We start from the raw sequence: 25,485 nt of genomic DNA on the forward strand, positions 1-25,485 counted from the left end.
CACTAGTGTTAAAGCTAAACATAGCAGATTAATTTTAGCATAGTCAAGTAAAAGGTAATGCATTAGAGGAAAGCAATCACAAGTAGGCTATAGCAGAGGGATGTGATGGAAATAACCCTTGGCTGTGGGTCAGAAGTTCTGGGTTCTATTTGCAGGCCCTGCCACTTGGGCAAACTACTTCCCTGTGTAAAAACAGGGTGTTGGCCATGATCTCCTAAGGTTATTTTTACTCTAGTAGAGTGTGAATGTAGGAGCCTGAAAAGGAGTCCAGAGACAGATAGGTTTCTTAATCTGTGTAATTCTAAGCAATTAAAGAGACCAAGTAAATTCTGGGAACTATCAGGAAGGTTACTGCAGTTTCTTTATAATACACACAAAAAGTTACGTCATCTATACATGACAAGTTTGATTGCCACGTCTCCAAAATCCAGTGGAACTGGAGAAGGTTCAGAAGGAACCATCAAAATGGTATGAGGCCCTTATAAAGAGTACAGCAAACTTTATACCGTGCAAAGAAAAAAAAAAGTTCATTTAGAAATGTCTGCAAAGTCATAATTTTTATGTATTATGTACTTGAGAAGATAATCTTAGGGCAGATAAAGGGAAATACCATGTGGGGTTGATAAACTCATGATGGGATTTTTTTACCCATTGATGCAAAACATGGAAATAACTTTGATAACATTTAATTGAATGAAGAAGTGACTGTCCATCATGAATTAGTAAAGGAAACTGTAAGAGGAGGAGCTCACCCCAGAGGGTGGCGTTGAGAGAGATTACTGCCCTCCCACAGCACGCCCCGAGGCTCCTGTGGAAGCTGATGCAGCAAGAAGGCAAACTTGAAATCATAGTTGTTTTTCCTTCAGTGCAGCATATTTCCTTAATAATAAATGTCACTAGCAATCTAATTCCAATTTTTATTTTCAGCCCAGTCAGAGAAAAAGCGTGATAATAGAAATTTATAGTAGAAAAATACATTAGTATCATAAGAATTGCTGAATAATGGCCAAGATAAGCCCATTTTTCCTTTGAGAATCATAGCATCTTGGGGTCGACGCTGCCTTTAGAGATTATCCAGCTCAGTGCCCACCTCCCACTCCCACCTCAGGTCAGGAATCCATCTTTACCTGACAGGTGTTCCTTCTGCTTCCACTTGAGCACTGCCAGCATTTGGCAGCTTACTCCTCTGAGGGATACTATTGCCTCGTTGGAACACTCAGATCCCTTCTACTGAGCTGAAATCTACGTGCATATACCTTCCACTCCCTGGCCTGGTTCTTCCTCTTTTTGTGGATGAAGCATTTAGCCCTCTGAAGCCTTCTCTTCATCATTGTAACATCTTCAGTTGCTTGTCAACCAATGTGATCGCCACATCCTGTCTAATCCCAACAGCTCTTCTCTGGCCACAGTCCTTTGCCCCAGAAGATCTGATTAGGTATCTAGGTGGGAAAAAAAGGAGGAAAAATTGTTTGATTGATTAGAATAAAGTGAGAGTCAGAATCCCATATTTTTAATCAACAAATCCTAAATTTTTAGTAACTTTTTCATAGTTGAGACATCCTGTTGGCTCAGTATGCTTAGGCCTATGTGAATGTTGTGATTGTCCCCGGATAAACTGCTTTCAACCCACCGTCAAAAAGTGCAATGTGCACCTTCATATTTATCCTGCTGAATTATCATGTTGGCTATAAGCTATTATTTCTTTTTTTTTTTATATTTTTTTTTAAAATTATTTCTATCTCAGGATATTTTTGGATCTTGATTTGATCCAACATATTAATGATTCATCTTATACTTCTATCTTCCTAAAATTCATAAGCATGTCTTTAAGATATTGATGAAAATGTTGAATGTGATTATACCAGTTAAGTGAAGCAGGTGCTGACATTAAGAATTTGGTGCAAATTATGTGACTTGTATTGAGGCTTATATTTCTCTTTATCTTGCTATAGTTTTGTATCCTATTAAAATATAGTGATTGTGCTACCAGATACAAGTTAAATTAATAAATAGTTGTCTTATTAGCATTTTGATTTTTCAGAAAAAGGACAATTCGGGAGAAAGAGTCCATCTTTCTCCCCTCCTCCTTCCTTTCTTTCCCCAGCGTATATGGTTAACTATTCAAACCACATGGCTATAATCAACATTTAACCGATGAGAATATAACCTCATGACAAATCAAAATACTTAGGAGACCATGGATGGCCTCATAAGAGTTGACATTAAGAAATCTAGGCCTACAATGTTATAATAATGTCACAATATCCATTTATGGAGAAAGTGAACATTCTTTTATCATGATGTTATTTTAGTCTAATTAATTGCATTTTGGAGAGACAAAAGCTAAACTATTCATTATCTTTTTGTGGCCTCTGATAAGTTTTGAAAATTACCTTGTATTCTCATTAGTTTCTTTTTTCTATAGGCATTCCTCATGGACTCTTGGTCCCTACGGCCCATTTTTATTTCTTTCTGTCTAGCAGGTCTGCCTTTACAAACATTATGACATTCAAGCTGCCCCTGCTTCTTATCCCTGAAGGTCACTTTCAAAAGGACAGAGGACAAGTTTTCAGGTTGTGCAAAGCACGGCCATGCTTCAGGTTAACTTTGGAGTTACAAGAAATCACTTCCTGGCGATTCCTTTTGAGTTGTGATGCACAAACATATGGTTAACCTGCTTTTTAGCTATTAGTGACTTTTGATTCTTGTGAGACTAAAATTGTCACTTCTCTTCTTCATGTAGGTATGTAATTTGCCTGTGAATATTGAACTTGAGCTTCAATTTATTGTATTTTGAAGGGAAAGGGGGAGTTTTTCAGTTTGGATAAATATATGTAGTATATACTTTTCCCTGGATCTGATAGCATATACATTAGGTACAATGCTAGATTAGAGGTCTATTCTGGGTTTTTTCCCTAGGACATGTAAATTGAAATAAAAAATAAGACAGAATCAGGATTAATGGGCAAAGTAGTATTCTTTTGCACAAGGATGCAAGAATATAAAATGTTTAATATTTTCAACATCTTTCTCCTGAAACAAAATCTACCAGTGGAAATCTGGCTTCTTTCTGGAGTCTGAATACAGAGATTATTCACTCCTATGACCTGACTGAGAGAATGTGAGGTCAAGTATGATGAGATGACTAAAAGACCAGGAAGGGCTACCCTCGAGCAGCAAGCCTATGGCTTGACTCCTGACAACGCTGTCCTGAAGTTAAAAACAGGTCATCAAAAAGCTCTGAAAAGTCCTCTGTTGGGAATTCCCTGACAGTGCATTGGTTAGGACTCTGCCTCCACTGCAGGGGCACAGTTTCGATCCCTGGTCAGGGAGCTAAGATCCCACAGGCCACATGATGCAGCTAAAAAAAAAAGAAGTCCTCTATCTGGGTAGCGATAATGGGATTTGACTGTCTTTTGTTTAAACTATACTTTATGCATCACAATTAAGCTTGTCTTAAGTGCTGATGTCATAGGAAGCCATGGAGATACCCCTGAGTTCAAAACCAAGTTTTAGGACTTGGGATGGTTGACTTCTGATTCTTTCTTACCACTGCGGTCTGAAGATACAGCAGGCAGGAGCCAACAGAATTACTTAGATGTTTGAGGCAGAAATATTTTAGGTAACTTTTTTTTAAATTACACAGGCGATCATGGCCGGGTAGTATTTCCAATGCCTCCTTCCCACTTCTGAGCTTACCTAGTCTTAGCAACATCCATGAGGACATTAGCTTATGCACATCAGAACATGGAGAAACATCTTCTCTTAACTTTTGACAGGTGAACCTCAGCAACCTGACATAAGGCTGAGTTCACATCTTGACCTGGGCTTACTTTCTCTTTTTTTTCCTCTGCCTTTCTTAAAGTTTCTTTGCCAACCTCTTCCCTTCTAATTGGGCTTCTCTGGTGGCTCAGCTAGTAAAGAATCTACCCGCAATGCAGGAGACCTGGGTTTGACCCCTGGGTTGGAAAAATCCTCTGGAGAAGGGAATGGCTACCCACTCCAGTATTCTGGCCTGGAAAATTCCGTGGATTGTACAGTCCATGGGGTTGCAAGGATCCGGACACGACTGAGCAACTTTCACTTGTACACTTTCCCTTCTAATCTGTTCTCTACTTCATCTTCTGTTTTGTCCTAGTCATTCCTTTCCTTTCCCCCTCTCCTTCCTTCCTTAATTCTTTCCTTCCTTTCCCAGTCATCACAATTAAAGCAAGTAAAAATCCCTCATCCTCAGACTAAATTTCTTTCTGTTAAGGAAAAAGTACACAGAAGTAAATTCGTATACTAATCCACGCTAATTTGGCTTTCTCTTTGTGGGAACTGGTGGTAGAGAAGGAATTATCGTATAACTTTTCAGGGACTATAACCTTTCAAAATGACAGTACTCATTTGAATAGGTAAATCTTGGCCCATTATTTAATTTTGTCTCATGGTTCAAAACTGGAAGCTGTAGAGTATTTTACAGACTGAGCCTTTCAGCTGATCTTATAGACCAGCTTCTGTAGGGAATGTTCAGAATATTAGAGAAGGTTCAGTAATTGAGAAAGTTTCCACAATCAATAGACAAACAAGCATAAAAAACGGAACCATCAGGGGACAAGAAGAATCTTTTAGCTTATAAATCTAAATGGCAAAAAAAAAAAAAAGTTTCTTTAGGTAGGAAGCACCTTAGCCTCCATTTTCTATAATGAAAATGATGATACCACTATTAGCTTGTCTAAATCAAACTATGAAAGCGTCTGTAGGATATCAAAGTACCACGGGCCTCTGTTCTTTCTATTTCTAGTCCTATACACCATGCCTAACAAAATTCTGGAACACAGTGGTCAGTGAATGGTTGTAAGAAAAGTGAAGTTTTATCTGGGCACGGAAATAATATCATAGTTGGATTCAATCACAGGAAAGATGGTCATCGAGGCATAAGTTGCCTAAAGTCTCTGTCTCTCACTCCTCCCCTGAGAAGGTTCAAGTGCAATGTTATAAGCCAACTTTTCTACTGCTCCCATCCTCTTAAGTCAGGCAGCTTATCCTGTAGTTGCTTAGACCAAGGGAGAAGGCATGCAGGAGCATAGTTCTTTCACTTCAAAGAATATCATCTCCAGTGGCAACCAGTCCTGACTTCTGGATAAAACTTAATCACCTCCGTTTAATCAGAATGATTTCCTTCCATAGATAGTCTCTGCTGTGCCCCATCCACAAATCAATGTTTAATCAATTTCAGCCATTTCTTCCAAATACTCTGCAACCACATTTTCTAAATCTACCGAAGACTTGGTTTTTGTGAGTCACAGATGAATTAGGCCCATCTTGTTTTTTTCCTCCAACATCAGCTCACAGAATTCAACTAGGAATAAGCATGATCTTCCTTTTCTGAGGCCAGTGTGAGGGCCCTGCACGAGTAAGGGCGTCCTGTAGGATGGAAAGAGCCCCTTTCAGAAGCAGCTCTGTGATGCGTGAGCATTTGGACAGATGGACCATTTTATTGTGAAAGAAGAATGTAACCCACAATCTATCAACACCCAACAGCTTCACTAAACAAGGTTTGATGATAAGAGGAGATAAAATGTTTGCTGGGTTATTTCTAAACACCCTATGTGTCAGGAGCCCCATTCTATTCTGCAAGCCACCTGGTCTGTTCATTGGGGAGGATAATATCTGTTCAAACATTGTCCCCTTTGTCTGTTCTAGGCAATAGCATGAAACATTCAGCAACTGCCCTCTGAAAGCCAAGTCTTTGTCTCTGACAGGAATCATGAAACAGGTTTCTTGAGAGCTGCCTGCCCACCTGTATTTAGATTCTAAATTGTGGGAAGACTGTGACATCCAGAGTACCTGGGAGAAGCTGAGGGAAAAGTCTGTTGAGGTTATGGAGACTTTTCAAAGGACAGTTTCCCCCTTTAAAGTGGTTTGACTAAAACAAGAACTCTTGAAAACTGTCATAGACATTGGACAAGATGGGACCTTGAAAGGTTTTATTTATTCCTTCTTTGTTAGCTTTACTACTACAACCTAAGAATGTGTCCTATTTTAGAAACCCTCCAAGGAATGGAGTTTTCCATAACCTTTTCCCTGTTGTTTTTTTTAACTTCTACAAAATCTTTCCATCAGAAAATTCTTGATTGTTTCTATGACCCTAAATGCTCACTGCTGCAGCCCAAACCTGTTCCTTTGCTCCATCTTCTGCTGCTCATATCTGCCACAGAGGGGCCCATCACAGCTGAAGCCCATTATTAGATCACTTCTTGGCTTCTCCGTTAAGGCTAAGTAATGAGAAGGTTTTCCTTCTCTTTTTGTAGGTCATATTTTTCAATTGTTTAATGAATTTTGTTGCTGAAAATTTGATCAGGGATTTCCTATGTCTGGAAATGCATTAGTCCTTGAACTCTGTAGCCTTGATACTCCTCCCTGCTAGCTCTTTAAATACACCAAATAAAATGAGATGAAGAGAATGAAGCAGCTGCAAACAAAACAAAACATCACAAAACTAAAAAATAAAACCACCAGGTAGTTGTCTTTCTGGCTTTTGATTGAGCAAAACATTTATAAAATGAAGCATGCTTCAGAGAGGTTAGCATCTCATTTATTGAAGATTGATCATCAAGAACTTGGTCAGGTTTAGATAAATGCTTATACAACTCACAGTTTAAAATGCAGACTGTGAAAATCTAGGCATGCCAAAATGGCAAGGATGAGACAGTACTGGCTGTTTATTCATACAATTGGCTCTCTGGGTCTGTAGGTTACACATTCACAGAAATCAACCAAATGCAGATCAAAAATATTTGGGGAAAAAATTCCAAAAAGCCAAGCTTGAATTTGCTGCAAGTTGGCAACTATTGGTATTTATATAGCATTTATATTGTACTAGGCATTTATAAGTAATCTAGAGATGATTTTAATGTAATGAGAGGTTGTGCATAAGTTATCTGCATGTACTATGCCATTTTATATAAGGGACTTGAGCATCCATGGATTTTGGAAATTGCTGGGGGCCCTGGAACCAACTGGAAGTGAGAAATAGATTTAAGGGACTAGATCTGATAGACAGAGTGCTTGATGAACTATGGACGGAGGTTTGTGACATTGTACAGGAGACAGGGATCAAGACCATCCCCAAGAAAAAGAAATGCAAAAAAGCAAAATGGCTGTCTGAGGAGCCCTTACAAATAGCTGTGAAAAGAAGAAAAGTGAAAAGCAAAGGAGAAAAGGAAAGATATTCCCATCTGAATGCAGAGTTCCAAAGAATAGCAAGGAGAGATAAGAAAGCCTTCCTTAGCAATCAATGCAAAGAAATAGAGGAAAACAACAGAATGGGAAAGACTAGAGATCTCTTCAAGAAAATCAGAGATACTAAGGGAACATTTCATGCAAAGATGGGCTTGATAAAGGACAGAAATGGTATGGACCTAACAGAAGCAGAAGATTTTAAGAAGAGATGGCAAGAATACACAGGAGAACTGTACAAAAAAGGTCTTCATGACCCAGATAATCACAATGGTGTGATCACTCACCTAGAGCCAGACATCCTGGAATGTGAAGTCAAGTGGACCTTAGAAAGCATCACTACAAACAAAGCTAGTGGAGGTGATGGAATTCCAGTTGAGCTATTTCAAAACCTGAAAGATGATGCTGTGAAAGTGCTGCGCTCAATATGCTAGCAAATTTGGAAAACTCAGCAGTGGCCACAGGACTGGAAAAGGTCAGTTTCCATTCCAATCCCAAAGAAAGGCAATGCCAAAGAACGCTCAAACTACCGCACAATTGCACTCATCTCACACACTAGTAAAGTAATGCTCAAAATTCTCCAAGCCAGGCTTCAACAATACGTGAACTGTGAACTTGCAGATGTTCAAGCTGGTTTTAGAAAAGGCAGAGGAACCAGAGATCAAATTGCCAACATCCGCTGGATCATCGAAAAAGCAAGAGAGTTGCAGAAAAACATCAATTTCTGCTTTATTGACTATGCCAAAGCCTTTGACTGTGTGGATCACAATAAACTGTGGAAAATTCTGAAGGAGATGGGAATACCAGACCACTTGACCTGTCTTTTGAGAAACCTGTATGCAGGTCAGGAAGCAGCAGTTAGAACTGGACATGGAACAACAGACTGATTCCAAATAGGAAAAGGAGTACGTCAAGGCTGTATATTGTCACCCTGCTTATTTAACTTCTATGCAGAGTACATCATGAGAAACGCTGGGCTGGAAGAAACACAAGCTGGAATGAAGATTGCCGGGAGAAATATCAATAACCTCAGATATGCAAATGACACCACCCTTATGGCAGAAAGTGAAGAGGAACTAAAAAGCCTCTTGATGAAAGTGAGAGAGAACAGTGAAAAAGTTGGCTTAAAGCTCAACGTTCAGAAAACTAAGATCATGGCATCTGGTCCCATCACTTCATGGAAACAGTGGAAACAGTGTCAGACTTTATTTTTCTGGGCTCCAAAATCACTGCAAATGGTAATTGCAGCCATGCAATTAAAAGACACTTACTCCTTGGAAGGAAGGTTATGACCAACCTAGACAGCATATTAAAAAGCAGAGACATTATTTTGCCAACAAAGGTCCATCTAGTCAAGGTTATGGTTTTTCCAGTGGTCATGTATGGATGTGAGAGTTGGACTATAAAGAAAGCTGAGCACCGAAAAATTGATGTTTTTGAACTGTGGTGTTGGAGAAGACTCTTGCGAGTCCCTTGGACTGCAAGGAGACCCAACCAGTCCATCCTAAAGGAGATCAGTCCTAGGTGTTCATTGAAAGGACTGATGTTGAAGCTGAAACTCCAAAACTTTGGCCACCTCATGTGAAGAGTTGACTCATTGGAAAAGACCCTGATGCTGGGAAGGATTGGGGCAGGAGGAGAAGGGGACGACAGAGGATGAGATGGCTGGATGACATCACCGACTCGGACATGAGTTTGTGTAGACTCCGGGAGTTGGTGATGGACAGGGAGGCCTGGCGTGCTGCGATTCATGGGGTCGCAAAGAGTCGGACACAACTGAGCGACTGAACTGAACTGAACTGGAACCAAAGGGAAAATGTTTGTTGCTCAGTCATGTCCAACTTGTTGTGACCCCATGGACTGTAGCTCCTCTGTCTGTAGAACTCTCCAGACAAGAATAATGGAGTGGGTAGCCATTCTCTTCTCCAGGGGATCTTCCTGACCCAGGGATCAAACTCAGGTCTCCTGAATTGCAAGTAGATTCTTTACCATCTGAGCCACCAGGGAAGCCCAACAAGCTGAATTTAGAAAAAGCAGAGGAACCAGAGATCAAATTGCAAACATTTTCTGGATCATTGAAAAAGCAAGGCAGTTCCAGAAAAATATCTACTTCTGCTTCATTGGCTATGCTAAAGCCTTTGACTGTGTGGATCACAACAAACTGTGGAAAATTCTTAAAGAGATGGGAATACCAGACCATCTTACCTGCCTCCTCAGAAACCTATATGCAGGTCAAGAAACAACAGTTAGAACCAGACATGGAAAAACAGGCATGTTCAAAATTAGGAAAGGAGTATGTCAAGGCTGTATATTGTCACCCTGCTTATTTAACTTCTATGCAGAGTATATCCTGTGAAATGCTGGGCTGGATGAAGCACAAGCTGGAATCAAGATTGCCAGGAGAAATATCAATAACCTCAGATATGCCGATGACACCACCCTAATAGCAGTAAGCGAAGAGGAACTAAAGAGCCTCTTGATGAAGGTGAAAGAGGAGAGTGAAAAAGCTGGCTTAAAACTCAGCATTCAAAAAATTAACATCATGGCATCCTGTCCCTCCACTTCATGACAAATAGATGGGGAAACAATGGATACAGTGACAGACTTTATTTTCTTGGGCTCCAAAATCACTGCAGATGGTGACAGCAGCCATGAAATTAAAAGACACTTGCTCCTTGGAAAACAAGCTATGATAAACCTAGACATGGTATTAGAAAACAGAGACATCGCTTTGCCAACAAAGGTTCTTATAATCAAAGCTATGGTTTTTCCAGTAGTCATCTATGGATGTGAGAATTGGACCACAGTGAAGACTGAGCACCAAAGAATTGATGCTTTTGAATCAATTGGGAAGCTGGAGAAGACTCTTGAGAGTCCCTTGGACTGCAAAGAGATCAAACCAGTCAATCCTAAAGTTAATCAACCGTGAATATTCATTGGAAGTGCTGATGCTGAAGCTGAAGCTCCAATATTTTGGCCACTTGATGGGAAGAGCAATTCATTGGAAAAGACCCTCATGCTGGGAAAGATTGAGGGTTGAAGGAGAAGGGGATGACAGAGGATGTGATGGTTTGGATGGCTCACTGACTCAGTGAACATGAGTGAGTAAACTCCGGGAGATAGTGAAGGACAGGGAAGCCTGGGTTGCTGCAGTCATGGAGTTGCAAAGAGTTGGACACAGCTGGGCAACTGAACAACAACTGGAACCAAACACTTTGAATATACTGAGAGAGAGATGACGGTTATCTGCCACATATCTGTAACTTTGGAGATCATTGAGTCATTATATTTCAATAGCTTTCAATATGCTACTAGATACAATAATTTTAGGTTTTACAATTATATTTGATCTCTAGTTGACTTTTAGAAAGTAACGCAACCTTTTTTCATGCTTTAGTGACAAAATTATGATTTTAAGTAAATGCAGACATTTTCCATATTTTTCTTTGCAACAGCTGAAATGGAATGAGGTAAATCTGACCTTTAATGTTTGTTTGAACTCACATTAAAAACTATCTTTGATAACTCTTGCTATGGTTTAATGTGACACACATGCCAAAGACTCTGTTTAGCATGTATATACAATCTAAAGGAGGATGAGAGGGTTACACGCGTTTTCAGTTTCAGAGATAGAACACTACCAATGCCTTCGAAGTCCACTGTCTGCCCTCTCTGATGGTCTTCTCCTCTCTGCCTGAACCTCATCTGATATAAACACTCTCCTAAGTTTGATTTACTATAAGTTTGCTTTTTCTTCATGATTTTATCATATTTTTTTTATGCACTACTAAAGATTACTTAGCTCACTGAATTTTGCAATTTATGTTAGGGGATCATACTCTTCTATTTCTTCTGTGATTTATTTGTTCTTTATTTTCCTTTCATATTTCTGTTCTTGTGTTCATTTATAAATGTAGCTATAGGCAATTTTAACAACCTTATAATATTCCACTGTGTGCCTGTTCCATAGTTTATTCATTTCACTGTTGTTGGACATTAGAGTTGGCTCTAGTTTGAGAGAAGGGTCCTGGAAGCAGGTGTATTTGCTACCTGCTTTCCAGCAGCACTGGTCGTCACCTGCACCCCTGCATCACGAGGTGGGCCCTCAGGGCCTCTGCCCTGCTCTCAGTTTTTCCTATGAGCACCTGATGGAATCTTGTGGAAAAGATCTGGAAAATGGGTACCTAGAGCCCTTATGTAGGAGGTTCCCAGGGATTCTAAACTCTCATGTTAATGCACACTCATCCTTGAAGAATACGTCAACATTTCATTGTCTTCATTCCTGCCTTTATGCCTGTTACCTCTCCCTCTACTCTCTGCTAAAGGAAGACGGTGTCCCACCTCTCCTTGGGTGAGCTCCTTATCCTCTGGAATTCAGTTCCTCTGACTGAATGACAATCTGAGACCTCTGATGGGCTTAAAAAAAGTTACAATTTTCGAGATTATCCAGATTTCTCTCATCATTAAGGTGGGGGCAGAATTCCCCTGAGGCTGTCTATGATTTAGGAGAAAGCAGACTGATTTTTCTTCCTCCTCTTGCCACCACCACTCTCTATCCCCCTTCTCTGCCTGATTTTTCCTTGTAATACTTGAAACTATCATTATATTTACGTATTGCCGATCTCCCTCACGAGCACGTAAATTCCATTAAAGCAGAATATCTGTTTTATCCATTCCTATATCTCTGGCACTTAATAGACACTCAATAAAAATTGTTGAATAAGTGCAGGAAAGCCCAAAGACCGGGACATTTTCTCCAGTATTTTGCATCTTCCTGTTTTCATAAGAATATACTTCTTCTGAAGCTGACCTCTCTTCCTTGTTCTGCCATGTTTTTCATATGTCCCATTCCAACTATATTCTTATTCGTCTTTTAATCGAGCCGATCTGTCTGCCTTCAGTGTCCCCATATGTCCTAATAACAGAGAAGTGGGGACCTGTCCCTGGGCGGCTTGCTGTCTACCCCTGATTTACTGTGTCTTTGCCCTCAGACCCACAGCTGGCCTGCAGGTGTTTCTGCACCACTGCCAGTCTAACTCTTCATCCTGGCAGGCTGGCATCCAGTGTATCTGTGCCCTGCTGCAGAAGGCCCTCCCCGCTCCCACCCTAAGGCCAGCTCTTTGGTGGTCAGAACTAACGTGTGCCTCACAAATAGCGAACTCTGTATCTCAGAGCATTGCGGTCCCCATCCTGCCCTCCTGTTTGTTTTGTTGTGGCTGTTCTTGGCTCCTGCTGATGGTTTCAATCATTTTTACTCATTACTGCATTTAGAAGAGACGGCGGTGAGAAGGAAGTTGGAGGGCGGGGAATTGGCCAGTGCTCTGCTTGCCTCGGGGAGCAGCACACGAGAGGGGTAGATGGGTGGGCGCCCCCTTCTCTGTTGGTTCTAGGCCATGTTATTGCTTGAGGGGCTCCACTTCTGGCAACAGAACCAGTGCATTCTCCTATCTGTTATGCAGTGATCCTTTCTCATAAATCTGGAGTTTACTGTGTCTCACAGTTGTGTTTTTGTTTTGTTTGCTTAAATCAGATCCAAATGTGTTACAACTGATGTTCATTTCTGCCTGACCTTGGCACAAGATGTAGTGACTTTGTTATGTTTTACTGGGTTATCCTTTGTGAGACTGCATTAAGGAATGCTAAATAGACACCAAGTTGACTGAGACCTCCTGCACCACTATTTTCCAGGTGTGGGTTGAAGCTTTTATGATTAGGAAAATTCAAGTTTTTTAAGCATGTCACTGAATTTGAAGTAGTTTTTTGTCATCACTTAGTTTTTAAATCAGTTAATATTAAAATTACTGTCTCTAGATGATCCCCAGTATATTCCTTTTTGTAAGAAAAAAAAATGTAAAACAAACTCTCATAATCCAAATGGTTTGTAATCATTCTTCCATATCACTATGCCAAAGTCCTTGTCCTATGAGATAACATTTACTCCCCTATCATTCAAAACCACTTCCATCTTTGAACTATTAGTGTAAGTAATAATTCTGGATTGGAGAACAGAGATATTTCAGAAAACAGAAAGAAGTATGATTGTAAAAACAACCTCAGTTATTCCAAAATCTGAAGGTTAAAACAATAGCTGCCTTGATTTACTGACTCATATATTATCTGAGAAAAAGTTGATTAAAACAGATTTTGACACTTTTTATCCACTGGAACTTGAACTTCATTGGGAAAATGGTTCTGAGGGGGTAAGTGTGTTGACTAATTGGCTTGTTCATCCCACATGGGATTATACCACTTTCTGAATCAGAACTTCCTGCTATTGCAACATGTTTTTCTCTTTATTCTGTTTTTATTTTCTTTAGAAGCAATCCAGTTGGGTTCAGTACATGGCCATTTGTTAGTCTGGGGCATTGTACTTGTTTGTGACTATAGTGAAGTCATAGTAAGTCAAGACTGTATACACAGAGTCAATGGGAGATCCTGCAGCTGCTCAGGGAAGGAGACCGTGCTATGGGTCACTCTGACATTTGAAACCCCAAATCCTGCTTTCCCAAAGTCCTGCGGCACTTTCATGTTAATCATCAAGAAGATTTGTTCAAGTTTGGTTTGCTTATTTACTGTATGCTATTCATAGGATCAGTCTATTGAACTTGGTTTTTTAAGCTTTTTATTGAAGAATAATATTCTCAATATTGAAGTGTAAAATTCTCAAGCTGGAATTAAGGTTGCTGGGAGAAATGTCCACAGCCTCAGATATATAGATGATACCATTCTAATGGCAAAAAGCAAAAAGGAACTAAAGAGCCTCTTGATGAGGGTGAAAGAGGAGAGTGAAAAGCTGGCTTCAAACTCAGCATTCAAAAAACTAAGATCATGGCATCCAGTCCCATCACTTCATGCCAAATAGAAGGGGAAAAAATGTGAAAACAGTGACAGATTTTATTTTATTGGACTCTAAAATCACCACAGACAGTGACTGCAGCCATGAAATTAAAGATGCTTGTTCCTTGGAAGAAAAGCTATGACAAACCTAGACAGTGTATTAAAAAGCAGAGACATCACTTTGTTGACAAAGGTCCATATGGTCAAAGCTACGGTTTTTCCAGTAGTCGTGTATTGAAGTGAGAGTTGGACCGTGAAGAAGGCTGAGCACTGAAGAATTGATGCTTTTGAATCAATTTAAAACCTGGAGAAGACTCTTGAGAGCCCCTTGGACAACAAGGAAGGCAAACCAGTCAGTCCTAAAGGAAATCAACCCTGAATGTTCATTGGAAGGACTGATGCTGAGGCTGAAGCTCCAATAATATGATCACCTGATGCAAAGAGCCAACTCATTGGAAAAAAAACCCTGATGCTGGGAAAGACTGAAGGCAAGAGGAGAAGGGGGCAACAGAGGATGAGATGATTGGATGGCATCATCGACTCAGTGGACATGAGTTTGAGCAAACTCCAGGAGGTATTGAAGGACCGGGAAGCCTGGCATGCTACAGTCTATGGGGTCACAAAGATTGGACACAATTTAGCAACTGAACAACAGCAGCAATATTCTGAGAACATATGGAAATCCTAAGTGTATAACAAGATGAACTTTTACAACTGAGTGTACCTGTGTAACCAGTACCCAGATCAAGAAATAACATGATCTGCATTTGGCCACTCAACTCCTTCCCTCTTCCTGTCACTACCCCTCCTTACCATGGGTAGCCATTCTCTTGTTTTGCTTCTTTTCCTACTTTACATGAATGGAATTATACATGATGTATTATTTTATGTCTGACGTCTTTCATTCTTCATTATGTTTATGAAGATTCATATATTTATATGAATTTATTCAAGATGCTCATGAGATTCATGTATTTATTGTGTACTGTGTTTGTTCATTCCCACTGCCATGCAGTGTTCCATTGATCAGTACAACATACTGTTCATTCTGCTGCTGACAGGCATTTGAGTGGTTTCTTAGGGAGTAGATGGCAGCTATTTATCATGAGTACTCTATGAATGTTCTAGTAAATCCCTTCTGATGAAAGCATTTTTCCACATCCATTCCTGTTGGAGTGTACCTGCGAGTGGAATTGCTGGGTTCGAGGGTGTGTGTGTTCAGATTTAATAGATAAGCCAGTTTTCTAGAGTGGTTGTAAGTATTTGTACTCACACTTGATATATGAGAGTTCCAGTTACTCTACCTTCTCACTAATATTTTCTATCTTTTTCATTTTAGCTATTCCAGTGGATATGTATTGTGGTTTAATATATATTTCCTTGTTGATAATGAACCTGAGTGACTTTCATTAGTGATTTGTATATCTATATTTGTGAATTGTCTGCTCAAGTTTTTTTCCCCATTTTTCTATCATTTTACTCTCCTTTTTGTTACTGTTTCATAGGGGTTCTTTATATAATCAGAACATGGGACTTTGTTGAAAATATGTTTTATAAATATTTTCTCCTCTGTGGGTTGCCTTTTCACTCTTGTAATGGGATCTTTTGATGAACAAATATTCCTAATATTTTTAAAGTCCAGTTTATAATTTTTTATTTTTATAGTTTGTACTTTTCTTGTCCAGTTTAAGAAATCTTTGCTTACTCTAAGACAAAGCTGTTCTTTGCTTTCCTCCAACATCTTTATTTAAGTTCATAATTCGTCTGACTTGATATTCATATATTGTATAATCCAGAGATCAATACATAATTTCCATGTAGATATCCTGTTAGCCCAGCATCGTTTTACTTGGTTTTTAACTTGTTTAAAATATATCTGTGAAATTTAGTTTTACTGAGATATTTTTATATTTTCCTAGAGATAATTATTAATGATTCTCAGAAAATAATTTAAGTCTATGATGGTGTAAAATTTATAATATAATATATAGATTTATTTAGCGTGTAAATTGAGATATTTCTTAAAAGTTATTCTGTTTAATTAGACTCTAGTTTGTAATACCAACATATTTATTCAACACTAGAGTGATTTATGATACACAAACACAATAATTAAAAACAAATTAATTGTTCTTGCTTTGTCATTTAAATTCAATTCAACACATGTTTATTATTTGTCTGCTAGAATTTGGGACAACTGAGAATATGGTTGAAGTTTTGAGTTCTATTTGCATGTCATTTAGGTTTCAAGCCATATAATAAAGTTGTCAAACATCCATCAATAATAAATAATTCTTCCTTAGTATTCAAAATTGTATTAATAAAGAGAGGTACAAGGTGAGAAGTTTTATTCCTATTGGAATGACATTATACCCCTTATGTAATGCCTTTATACCAAGTTTTCCATTAGCAATGACACAGTTCTTTTAAGAAGTAAAAATAGAAAAGAAAATATAAAGTTCTTTTCTGTATTTGGAATGCCTGTGAATGCTTCTTCTTTGATGTCATTTCTGCTTGGTTTTTATTTTTTTCTCTTTTTATTGTTTGTTCTAGGTCGTACTTGTCAGTGGACATCTGGACAGCTGGGATGTCGGGCAGGGTGCCATGGATGATGGTGGTGGAGCCTTTATATCATGGGAAGCCCTCTCGCTTATTAAAGATCTTGGTAAATATTTAGAAAGTAGTTAACCAATGTGTGAGGGTGTCAGTGGTGATGTTTAACTCAACACACAAAATGCTCAGCAGATTAGTTGCTGTGGAATGTTCAAAGATTCTCCTGAGGTCTGTATGTTTTTTGTCAGTTGATTCCCAGAAAAGAACTAATTTGTCCACTTAAACAAAGAAATTTTTATTCAAGTGTCCACCAAACAGCCAAAAGTATCAACTATAATCAGCCACTGGGGAAAATGAACAAGCTAATAAAACTGCAGCAAATGCAACCGCATCAGCTAGAGACTATGTAAGGAAACCATAAACAAGTGGAAATAAAAATCAGTAGCTCCCCTACTTCCTTTTCCTTGTTTAAAGACATCACCAAGCTGCTTGGATAGCTTTGCTGCATTCATCTTTCCATATCCGAAGTCAAGGAGAGCAAAGTAGGCCTGGAGAAATGATTCTTTTCGCCACAGTGAGGAATCCAGGATGAAAAACTGGACCTTGCAGGTTAACCTAGACTTGGGAGAAGATGGATAGGCATACAAAGCAAGGACTAATTGTGAAAACAATTTATTTTGATGACCCTATTTGCAAACAAAAAACATACATTTCCTCTCTGTGTGCTGGTCAAGAGGTGGATTTTGAGTGAGGTTAGAAATAATCAAACAATCTGAAATGAGAGTTCCATGTCTGAAATAGACCAGTGGTGGTTTGGAAAATGCCTCATCAGCAGAATGTTTCCTACTGTGACTGTGGAGTTTCAGATGTAGAGATCAGAACACTCCCTTTGGTGAAGGCATTCCATTGCTTACTTAAATACCAATGTGTTTAAATCTAAGCTTTGCCTCTGGCTTTTAATGAACCCTTCTAACCCTAAATCAGCTCTTTAAATGATTGTTTATATATTTTTTTTTTTGGACAGGAGCCCTGGTGTTTTTTTTTTTAATTATTAATTAATTTATTTTAATTGGAGGATAATTATCGTACAATTCTGTGATGGTTTTTGCCATACATCAACATGAATCGGCAACAGGTATACTATTGTTCATCGTAACAATAGACTACTGAAATTGTCTTGGTTGGGGCAAATGTTTAGTGTATAATTTTGATTTATGTCTTACTTGTGTTTTAAAAATGGAAAGGTGACTGTGCAATTTCTTTACTTCTAAATAGGCCAATGTCTTGCAACCTTGGCATTACTGCTATTTGGGGCCAGATAATTGCTTTTTTTTTTTAATTGAAATATAATTTATCTACAATGTTGTGCCAATCTCTGGTGTACAGCAAAGTGACTCAGTTATACATATATATGCATTCTTCTTTTGTATTCTTTTCCAATATGGTTTAATCACAGGTTTAATTATTTCATCGAATGCAGTTCTCTGTGCTATACATTAGGAGCTTGCTTTTTATGCATTTTAAGTTCAATAGTTTGCTCTGCCGCGAGGTCTGTCCTGTGCAGTTTAGGTTGTTTAGCCGCATCCCTACTAGATGCCCGTAGCCGGCTCCCCCCGCCCCCAAGTTGTGACAGTGAAAAACGTCTCCAGACATTGCTGAATGTCCCCTGGTGGGTTGTAGGGGGAGACGGTGGCGTGTAAAATTGCTCCACTAAAATAGCCTAATTAAAGAACTGTAGGACACCTGAATACAAGGTCATTTAAAAAAAAAACTAATTAGTAATTTCATATTGTTTATACTTTGAACATCATTACTATACTGAGCACCTACTATGTGAAAGCATTCTGTAAAAGCTGAGCATACTACATATTCTCTGTTCTTAAGACCCTTAGAATATAATTGAAGACATACATATGTACCTACACACATAGTTATCAATAAAGATATAATATCAAGTCTGCTCTTAGAATTGGGTAATGTTTGAAAGACAAATTGTCCAGCAAATAAAAACAGAAACACTCATTCCTTCAGAGAAGATATGGGAGACTCCACATGTGAATTCTTTCCTCTTCTTCCTTAAAAAAAAATATCCCCTTGGCTATCTAGCCTTAATTTCATTCCAGAATGAAGTGGGTTTGAGAGATGAGGCAAGCAAATATCATACATTTTCCTCTCCATAGGGCACAGATATTTATTTTGGAAGTTAATTTTAATTCAGTTTGTTCCAACCAGCTTGACTGGAGGCACAGTGGTAGTGTAAAAAGAGAACTAGACCCATCTCAATTAGATTTTTAGGTCACTCTGTGCCACAAACTACTTTTTTGGCCTGGGGCAGGTCATTTGAACTCTCTGGATTCGTTTTCTTCATCTCTCTTCAAATGTTAGCTTCCAGAGCATTTTACCTGCTCTTGTTGTTGTGCAGTCACTCAGTCATGCCATATTCTGCGACTCCATGGACTGCAGCGTGCCAGTCTTTCCCGTCCTTCACAGTCTTCCTGGAGTTTGCTCAGATTCATGTCCATTGAGTCAGTGATGCCATCCAACCACCTCATCCTCTGTCTCCTCCCCCTTCTCCTTCTTCCCTCAATCTTTCCCAAAAGATCTTTTTTTTTCAGGATCTTTTCCAGTGAATTGGCTTTTCCCCCCAGGTGGCCAAAGTACTGGAGCTTCAGCATCTGTCCTCACAATGAATATTCAAGGTTGATTTCCAATAGGATTGACTGGTTTAATCTTGCTGTCCAAGGGACTCTCAAGGGTCTTCTCCAGCATTTCAAAACATCAATTCTTCAGGACTCAGCCTTCTTTATGGTTCAACTCTCACATCCATACGTGACTACTGGAAATGCTATAGCTTTGACTATATGGACTGTCATGAGCAAAGTGATGTCTCTGCTTTTTAATACACTGGCTAGATTTGTCATAGCTTTTCTTCCAAGGAGCAAGCATCTTTTAATTTCATGGCCACAGTCACCGTCTACAGCGATTTTGGAGTCCAAGAAAGTAAAGGCTGCAACTGTTTCCATTTTTTCCCCATGTATTTGCCAGGAAGTGATGGGATGAGATGCCATGATATTAGTGTTTTGAATGTTGAATTTTAAGCCAGCTTTTTCACTCTCCTCTTTCACCTTCCTCAAGAAGCTCATCAGTTCCTCTTCACTTTCTGCTGTTAGAGTGTTATTATCTGCATATCTAAGGTTTTGGTATTTCTCCCTGCATTCTTGATTCCAGCTTGTGATTCATCCAGCCCAGCATTTCACATGATGTACTCTGCATATAAGTTAAATAAAGAAGGTGACAGTATATAGCCTTGATGTGCTCTTTTCCTAATTTTAAACCAGTCTATTGTTTCATGGTGGATTCTAACAGTTGCTTCTTGACCTGAATACAAATTCCTCAGGAGGCAGATAAGGTGGTCTGGTATTCTCTTCTCTTTAAGAACTTTTGCACAATTTGTTGTGAGCCACACAGTCAAAGGCTTTAGCATAGTCAATGAAGCAGAAGTAGATGTTTTTCTGGAATTCTCTTGCTTTTTATGTGATCCAGCAGATGTTGGGAATTTGATCTCTGATTCCTCTGCCTTTTCTAAATCGATCTTGTACATCTGGAAGTTCTCAGTTCACATACTGTTGAAGCCTAGCTTGAAGGATTTTGAGCATTACCTTGCTAGTGTGTGAAATGAGCACAATTTTATGGTAGTTTGAACATTCTTTGGCACCGCCCTTCTTTGGGATTGGAATGAAAACTGACCGTTTCCAGTCCTATGACCACTGCTGAGTTTTCCAAATTTCCTGGCATAATGACTGAAGTACTTTCACAGCAGCATCATCTTTTAGGATTTGAAATAGTCCAGCTGGAATTCCATCACCTCCAGTAGCTTTGTTCATAGTAATTCTTCCTAATGCCCACTTGACATTCCAGGATGTCTGGCTGTAGGTGAGTGACCACACCATCATGATTATCTGGGTCATGAAGACCTTTTTTGTACAATTCTTCTGTGTATTCTTGCCACCTCTTCTTAATCTCTTCTGCTTCTGTTAGGTCCATACCATTTCTGTCCTTGATTGTGCCCATCTTTGCATGAAATGTTCCCTTGGTATGTCTAATTTTCTTGAAGAGATCTCTAGTCTTTCCCATTCTCCTGTTTTCCTCTATCTCTTTGCAGTGTTCACTTTAAAAGGCTTTCTTATCTCTCCTTGCTATTCTTTGGAACTCTGCATTCAGTTGGGTATATTTCCCTTTCTCCTTTGCCTTTTGCTTCCCTTCTTTTCTCAGCTCTTTGTAAGGCCTCCTCAGACAACCATTTTGCTTTCTTGTTTTTCTCTTTCTTTGAAATGGTTTTGGTCACTGCCCCTGTACAATGTTATGAACCTCCATCCATAGTTCTTCAGGCACTCCATTGGATCTAATCCTTTGAATCTATTTGTTACTTCCACTGTATAATTATAAGGGATTTGATTTTGGTCATATCTGAATTGCCTAGTGGTTTTCCCTACTTTCTTCAGTTTAAGTCTGAATTTTGTAATAAGGAGCTCATGATCTGAGCCACAGTCAGCTCCAGGTTTTGTTTTTGCTGACTATATAGAGCTTCTCCATCTTTGGCTGCAAAGAATATAATCAATCTGATTTTGTTATTGACCATCTTATAATGTTCATGTGTAGAGTCATCCCTTGTGTAGTTGGAAAAGGGTGTTTGCTCTGACCAGTGTGTTCTTTCGGAAAAACTCTGTTAGCCTTTGTCCTGCTTCATTTTGTACTCCAAGACCAAACTTGCCTGGTACTCCAGATATCTCATGACTCCCTACTTTTGCATTGCAGTCCCCTATGATTAAAAGGACATCTTTTTTTGGTGTTAGTTGTAGAAGGTCCTGTAGGTCTTCATAGAACTGTTCAACTTCAGCTTCTTTGGAATCAGTGGTGGGGGCATAGACTTGGATTACTGTGATGTTGAATAGTTTGCCTTGGAAGTGAACTGTGATCATACTGTTGTTTTTGAGATTGCACCTAAGTACTGCATTTCAGACTCTTCTGTTGAGTATGAAGGCTATTCCATTTCTTTTAAGGGATTCTTGCCCACAGTAGTAGACATAATGGTCATCTGAATTAAATTTGCCCATTCCTATCCATTTTAGTTCACTGATTACTAAAATGTCAATGTTGACTCTTGCCATCTCCTATTAGTGTCTTTTCTAGGTTTTGAATCTTACTTCTTTCATCATGGGGCCCTAGATCACTGTTAATTGAGTTGAATTCAGTTGCATGAATAAATGCATGCAAAGGTGAATTGAGTTATCTTTCTCCAGCTTTGAAACTACACTGACTTCATTTGCTTTTGAAAGTAGTAGTAAGTCTCCTTCAATTCAGGACTTAACTCTTCTGTAGATTTCTGAAAACCTATGTAAACATATGAATACAACTCTAAAGAGTAACATTTCTTTTGAGTAGGTGTTAAGAGACAGCAAGCTATACTATTAAAAAAGCACTATGGAGCCAGACTGCCTGGGTTCAAATCCCATCTCAGCAACTCACTAACATGTGGCCTTAAGTAAGTTACTTTGCCTTTCTGTGCTTATTTTCTTATCTGTGAAATAGAAATAATAATAGTTCCTATCTCACAAGGTTGCTCTGAAAATTAAATAATCTATTTATATAATGTACTTAAAACAGAGCCTAACCCATCCCCAAAACTCAATAAATTAACTTTTATTATTTAATAAGCATGAGCTGACAATACTGTATTTTTTTACTTAAGGGATTTTTTTTCTTCAACCTCTCACCTGCTAACTGATTGCTTTGCCTCCTAACTTAATATGTTAATTGTAACTCTAGGGCCAGATGCTATGATATCCCTAAATATCCTTTTCATTTACTAGTAAAGTCACCATCCATTGTATTATGGAAATCCACTGACCCCTGCACTGTTTTCCACTTTCTTACTAAATTTTCAAGAGTCTCAATTTCTCCTGGTCACTTCCTGCTTCCAGTTTCTATTTAAGTTGAATGCCCAGAATCCACACTACCTCTCATATTCTGCAGTTGCACCTACTGAGTCTTACTGTTTAATTTTAAAATTAAAATTAGATTGTGGATTTCTGTTTGTAGATTGCCTATGTGTTTTAATATGAAGAACCAGGTCTAACATGTGACTGATGCCTTCTAGATGAAAATTGCTGATTTACTTGAACAAGAGCTAGCACTTTGGGCTAGAAGCCAAGAAATGGGTTCATAATTATGTTACTTAATTAAATTGAGGCCAGGCTATTTAGTTGGTGAAATATGAAAGCTCTATGGCAATCTGTTTTTCCAAGAAAAGTGAGACTTCTTTTGGCTGCTGTCCCTTGGACAATATGTCATGCAGAATGCATGTCAAAGTCCCTCAGTGGGGCTTGTTAATTTGAAGTGTTGGTCTAGTGGGACTTTCTGATATTTAGGCATATTGTTCTGAGATTCATTCTTCATGTCCCTTCTCATTTATTCAGTTCTCTCACTACTTTTATAGATTCACTCTTTTGCCCAAGCCATCAGCTAAAACCAGATTCAGTTAATCTAACAGAAGAGATATTTGTACTTTGCAAATGTAATCAGTCATTTCTGAGTAACTGTCAACAGAAGGCTTTTTGCTGTGAAATGCTATTGAATACTTTTTTGTGTTTGTGTTTTACTGGACTTGAAACTCAATGTTTATTTGAAATGTCATTTCCTGGAATGTTCTGGTGTTAGTGGACAAAGCCTATGGCCAAAGACGTTATGCTTCAAAATGTTCACTTGGCACTTGTTCATTTGGCATTTGCCACCATCCATCCCCAAATTCTTCCAACTTTACCATTTTCCATTAATTTAGAATTTTTAATTTTCAGGCCTAAACAAAGGGAAAAAATAGTTTACAGTACTTCCTGGTTGTTGAAATGTTGGATACATGTGAAACATCTTTTTAGAGAAATTTTAACATGAGCATCTTGACTGTAATTTTTATAGAGTTTGAAGTCTGTGTGTTAGAAAATATTTTATTTATATTTCATTGAGTCAACAAATATTTACTATACTGATTGAATGTCAGTGTTCCAGATACCTTGCAACAAAGAGGAATGAGACACAATCCTTGAAGTCTTTGAAGTAAGAGAGACCTTTAGTTTAAAAATTTCAATGAAATTGTTATAAACCCTTTAATTGAAATATGTGCAAATTACTTCAGGCAGCTGGTAAAGAGAGGGACCAGCATGGCTTGTCTGGGTCAAGGCACCTTCACAAAGGTGATATTTGAGCTTTCTTTTATAAAGATAAATAGAAATTCCTGAAGCAAAGGGGGCACAATGAAGGATTCCCAGCAGATTATAGAGCTTCCAGTGCTGTGCATCATTAAAAATGAGGAGAAAGCTGTTGACAGTTAACAGTCATGGGATTGTGGGGAGAAGGGAGGGTTTGCAGAATTGCAAGAGGTGCTCTTTTTACCTCCTATATGTGTACACCATTAGATTTTTGAGTAGTAGGTTTATGTTACTTTATTAAGGAAAAAACCCTCAAAATTAAAAAAAAAAAATCTTGGTATTGTGATCACTATAAATAGTCTGCTAACAGGAACTACAGAGCAGAGGTAGGAAGCAGGAAGACTCACACGTAAGTCACCAAGCCTTCCAGGCTCAGAAGTGTACACAGCCAAATGTATGCCAAGGCTTTGGTGTAGTTAGAGATTTATGGAGTCATTTCTAATGCAGCAGGTTGCCTCTTAGAGGTGGAGACCCATCCAGAAAAAGGGTTTTCTTCTCCCAGGCCCTGGTCAAGCCTCCCTTGGAAAAGCCTCAGGAAGTTCAATCCAGAATATCTGAGTTAGGGATACGAAAAACTTCCAAGAGAAGGAAACCTGAAGGGTAGAGCCAGAGACAGAGAAAGCCTGAAGCCAGTTCAGGACTAGCCCACATCTAGAAAGAAGCCTGTTGGAAAGAATCTTCTCTTATGGTCAAATAAGTTTGGGAAACTCACTGTTGGTAATTTCATTATTCATTAAAACACGTTTGTTGGGAGAGTCTGCCATGACTCAAGTGTGCTTTGGAAGCATTGCTCTGGGCCATTACCGGTGTTGGCAGAATCTGAGAATGCTTGCTGAGGTACAGTTCATGGAACTGAGTACAAATGGCCTTGGATTTATTTTCATTCTAGAGTTTGTGGGCTGCCTTTGGGCTCTTGCGTTTGCCAGAATATTGACAAGATATAACCATGTAATGGTTCCTTAATTGCCATGAGAGAGATTATTCTTTTATTGTACTTCTTGAAGAGCATTTGTACCCACCCAACTGTGAACTTTATCCAATACATAACATTATTTCTGTACTATCTGAGCCTGTTTTATTAAGATGAATGTAGTATTATTGGAAATGTTTGACATATGCTGAAGGCTCTCTCTGCCAGGTTTTTCTGTGGCCCCAAGTGCATTAGAATTTGGTAGGATTTATTTTTTCTAGAAGGAATTTTTATCTTAAAACATTCCACAGACTTCCCTCCTCCCATTTTAGATGCTGTTCCTCTGCAATTATTTTGTGAACACAATTATTTAGGATACTTACAGCCCTGGGAAAGATTTCCCATTATACCTCAGCCCCTTTAGGAAATAATATGTCTGCTTCTGGAACTGTCCAAGAAATTAACTTGGAAAAAAATTAACTTAGAAAAAATGTTTTCCCCAACATTAAACTTTATTGATTTGAATTTTAATGTATAGATGGTTGTTTGCCTTTTTTTTCTGAACAAATTTTGGTCTTGATATTTTATGATTATATTTAGTGATGCAAATACCTAGAACTATGGAAGAAGTAAAAACTGTGATTCGCTTGCTTTTTCTCTTTTTTTTCTAAAATCTAAAAGTAGATTTATAGTAAGGGG

General features: G+C 38.7%; 1 protein-coding gene across 11 annotated transcripts in view; it reads left to right on the plus strand.

The window, feature by feature from the left end:
• The window catches only part of CPQ (carboxypeptidase Q), a 548,292-nt gene that overhangs the window by 352,658 nt on the left and 170,149 nt on the right, over positions 1-25,485 (plus strand). For all 11 annotated transcript variants that reach the window (XR_014057991.1, XM_081505175.1, XM_081505172.1 and 8 more), the window contains one exon: positions 16,615-16,726. Coding sequence is in view for 10 of the 11 variants with exons in the window: in XM_081505175.1 (XP_081361301.1) it covers positions 16,615-16,726 (112 nt within the window). In the remaining variant the exon portion in view is untranslated. The remainder of the gene's footprint in view (positions 1-16,614; positions 16,727-25,485) is intronic.

This window comes from Giraffa tippelskirchi, chromosome 6 (assembly GCF_054371585.1).
Source record: "Giraffa tippelskirchi isolate mGirTip1 chromosome 6, T2T-mGirTip1v1.2.pri, whole genome shotgun sequence".
Lineage (NCBI taxonomy): Eukaryota > Metazoa > Chordata > Mammalia > Artiodactyla > Giraffidae > Giraffa > Giraffa tippelskirchi.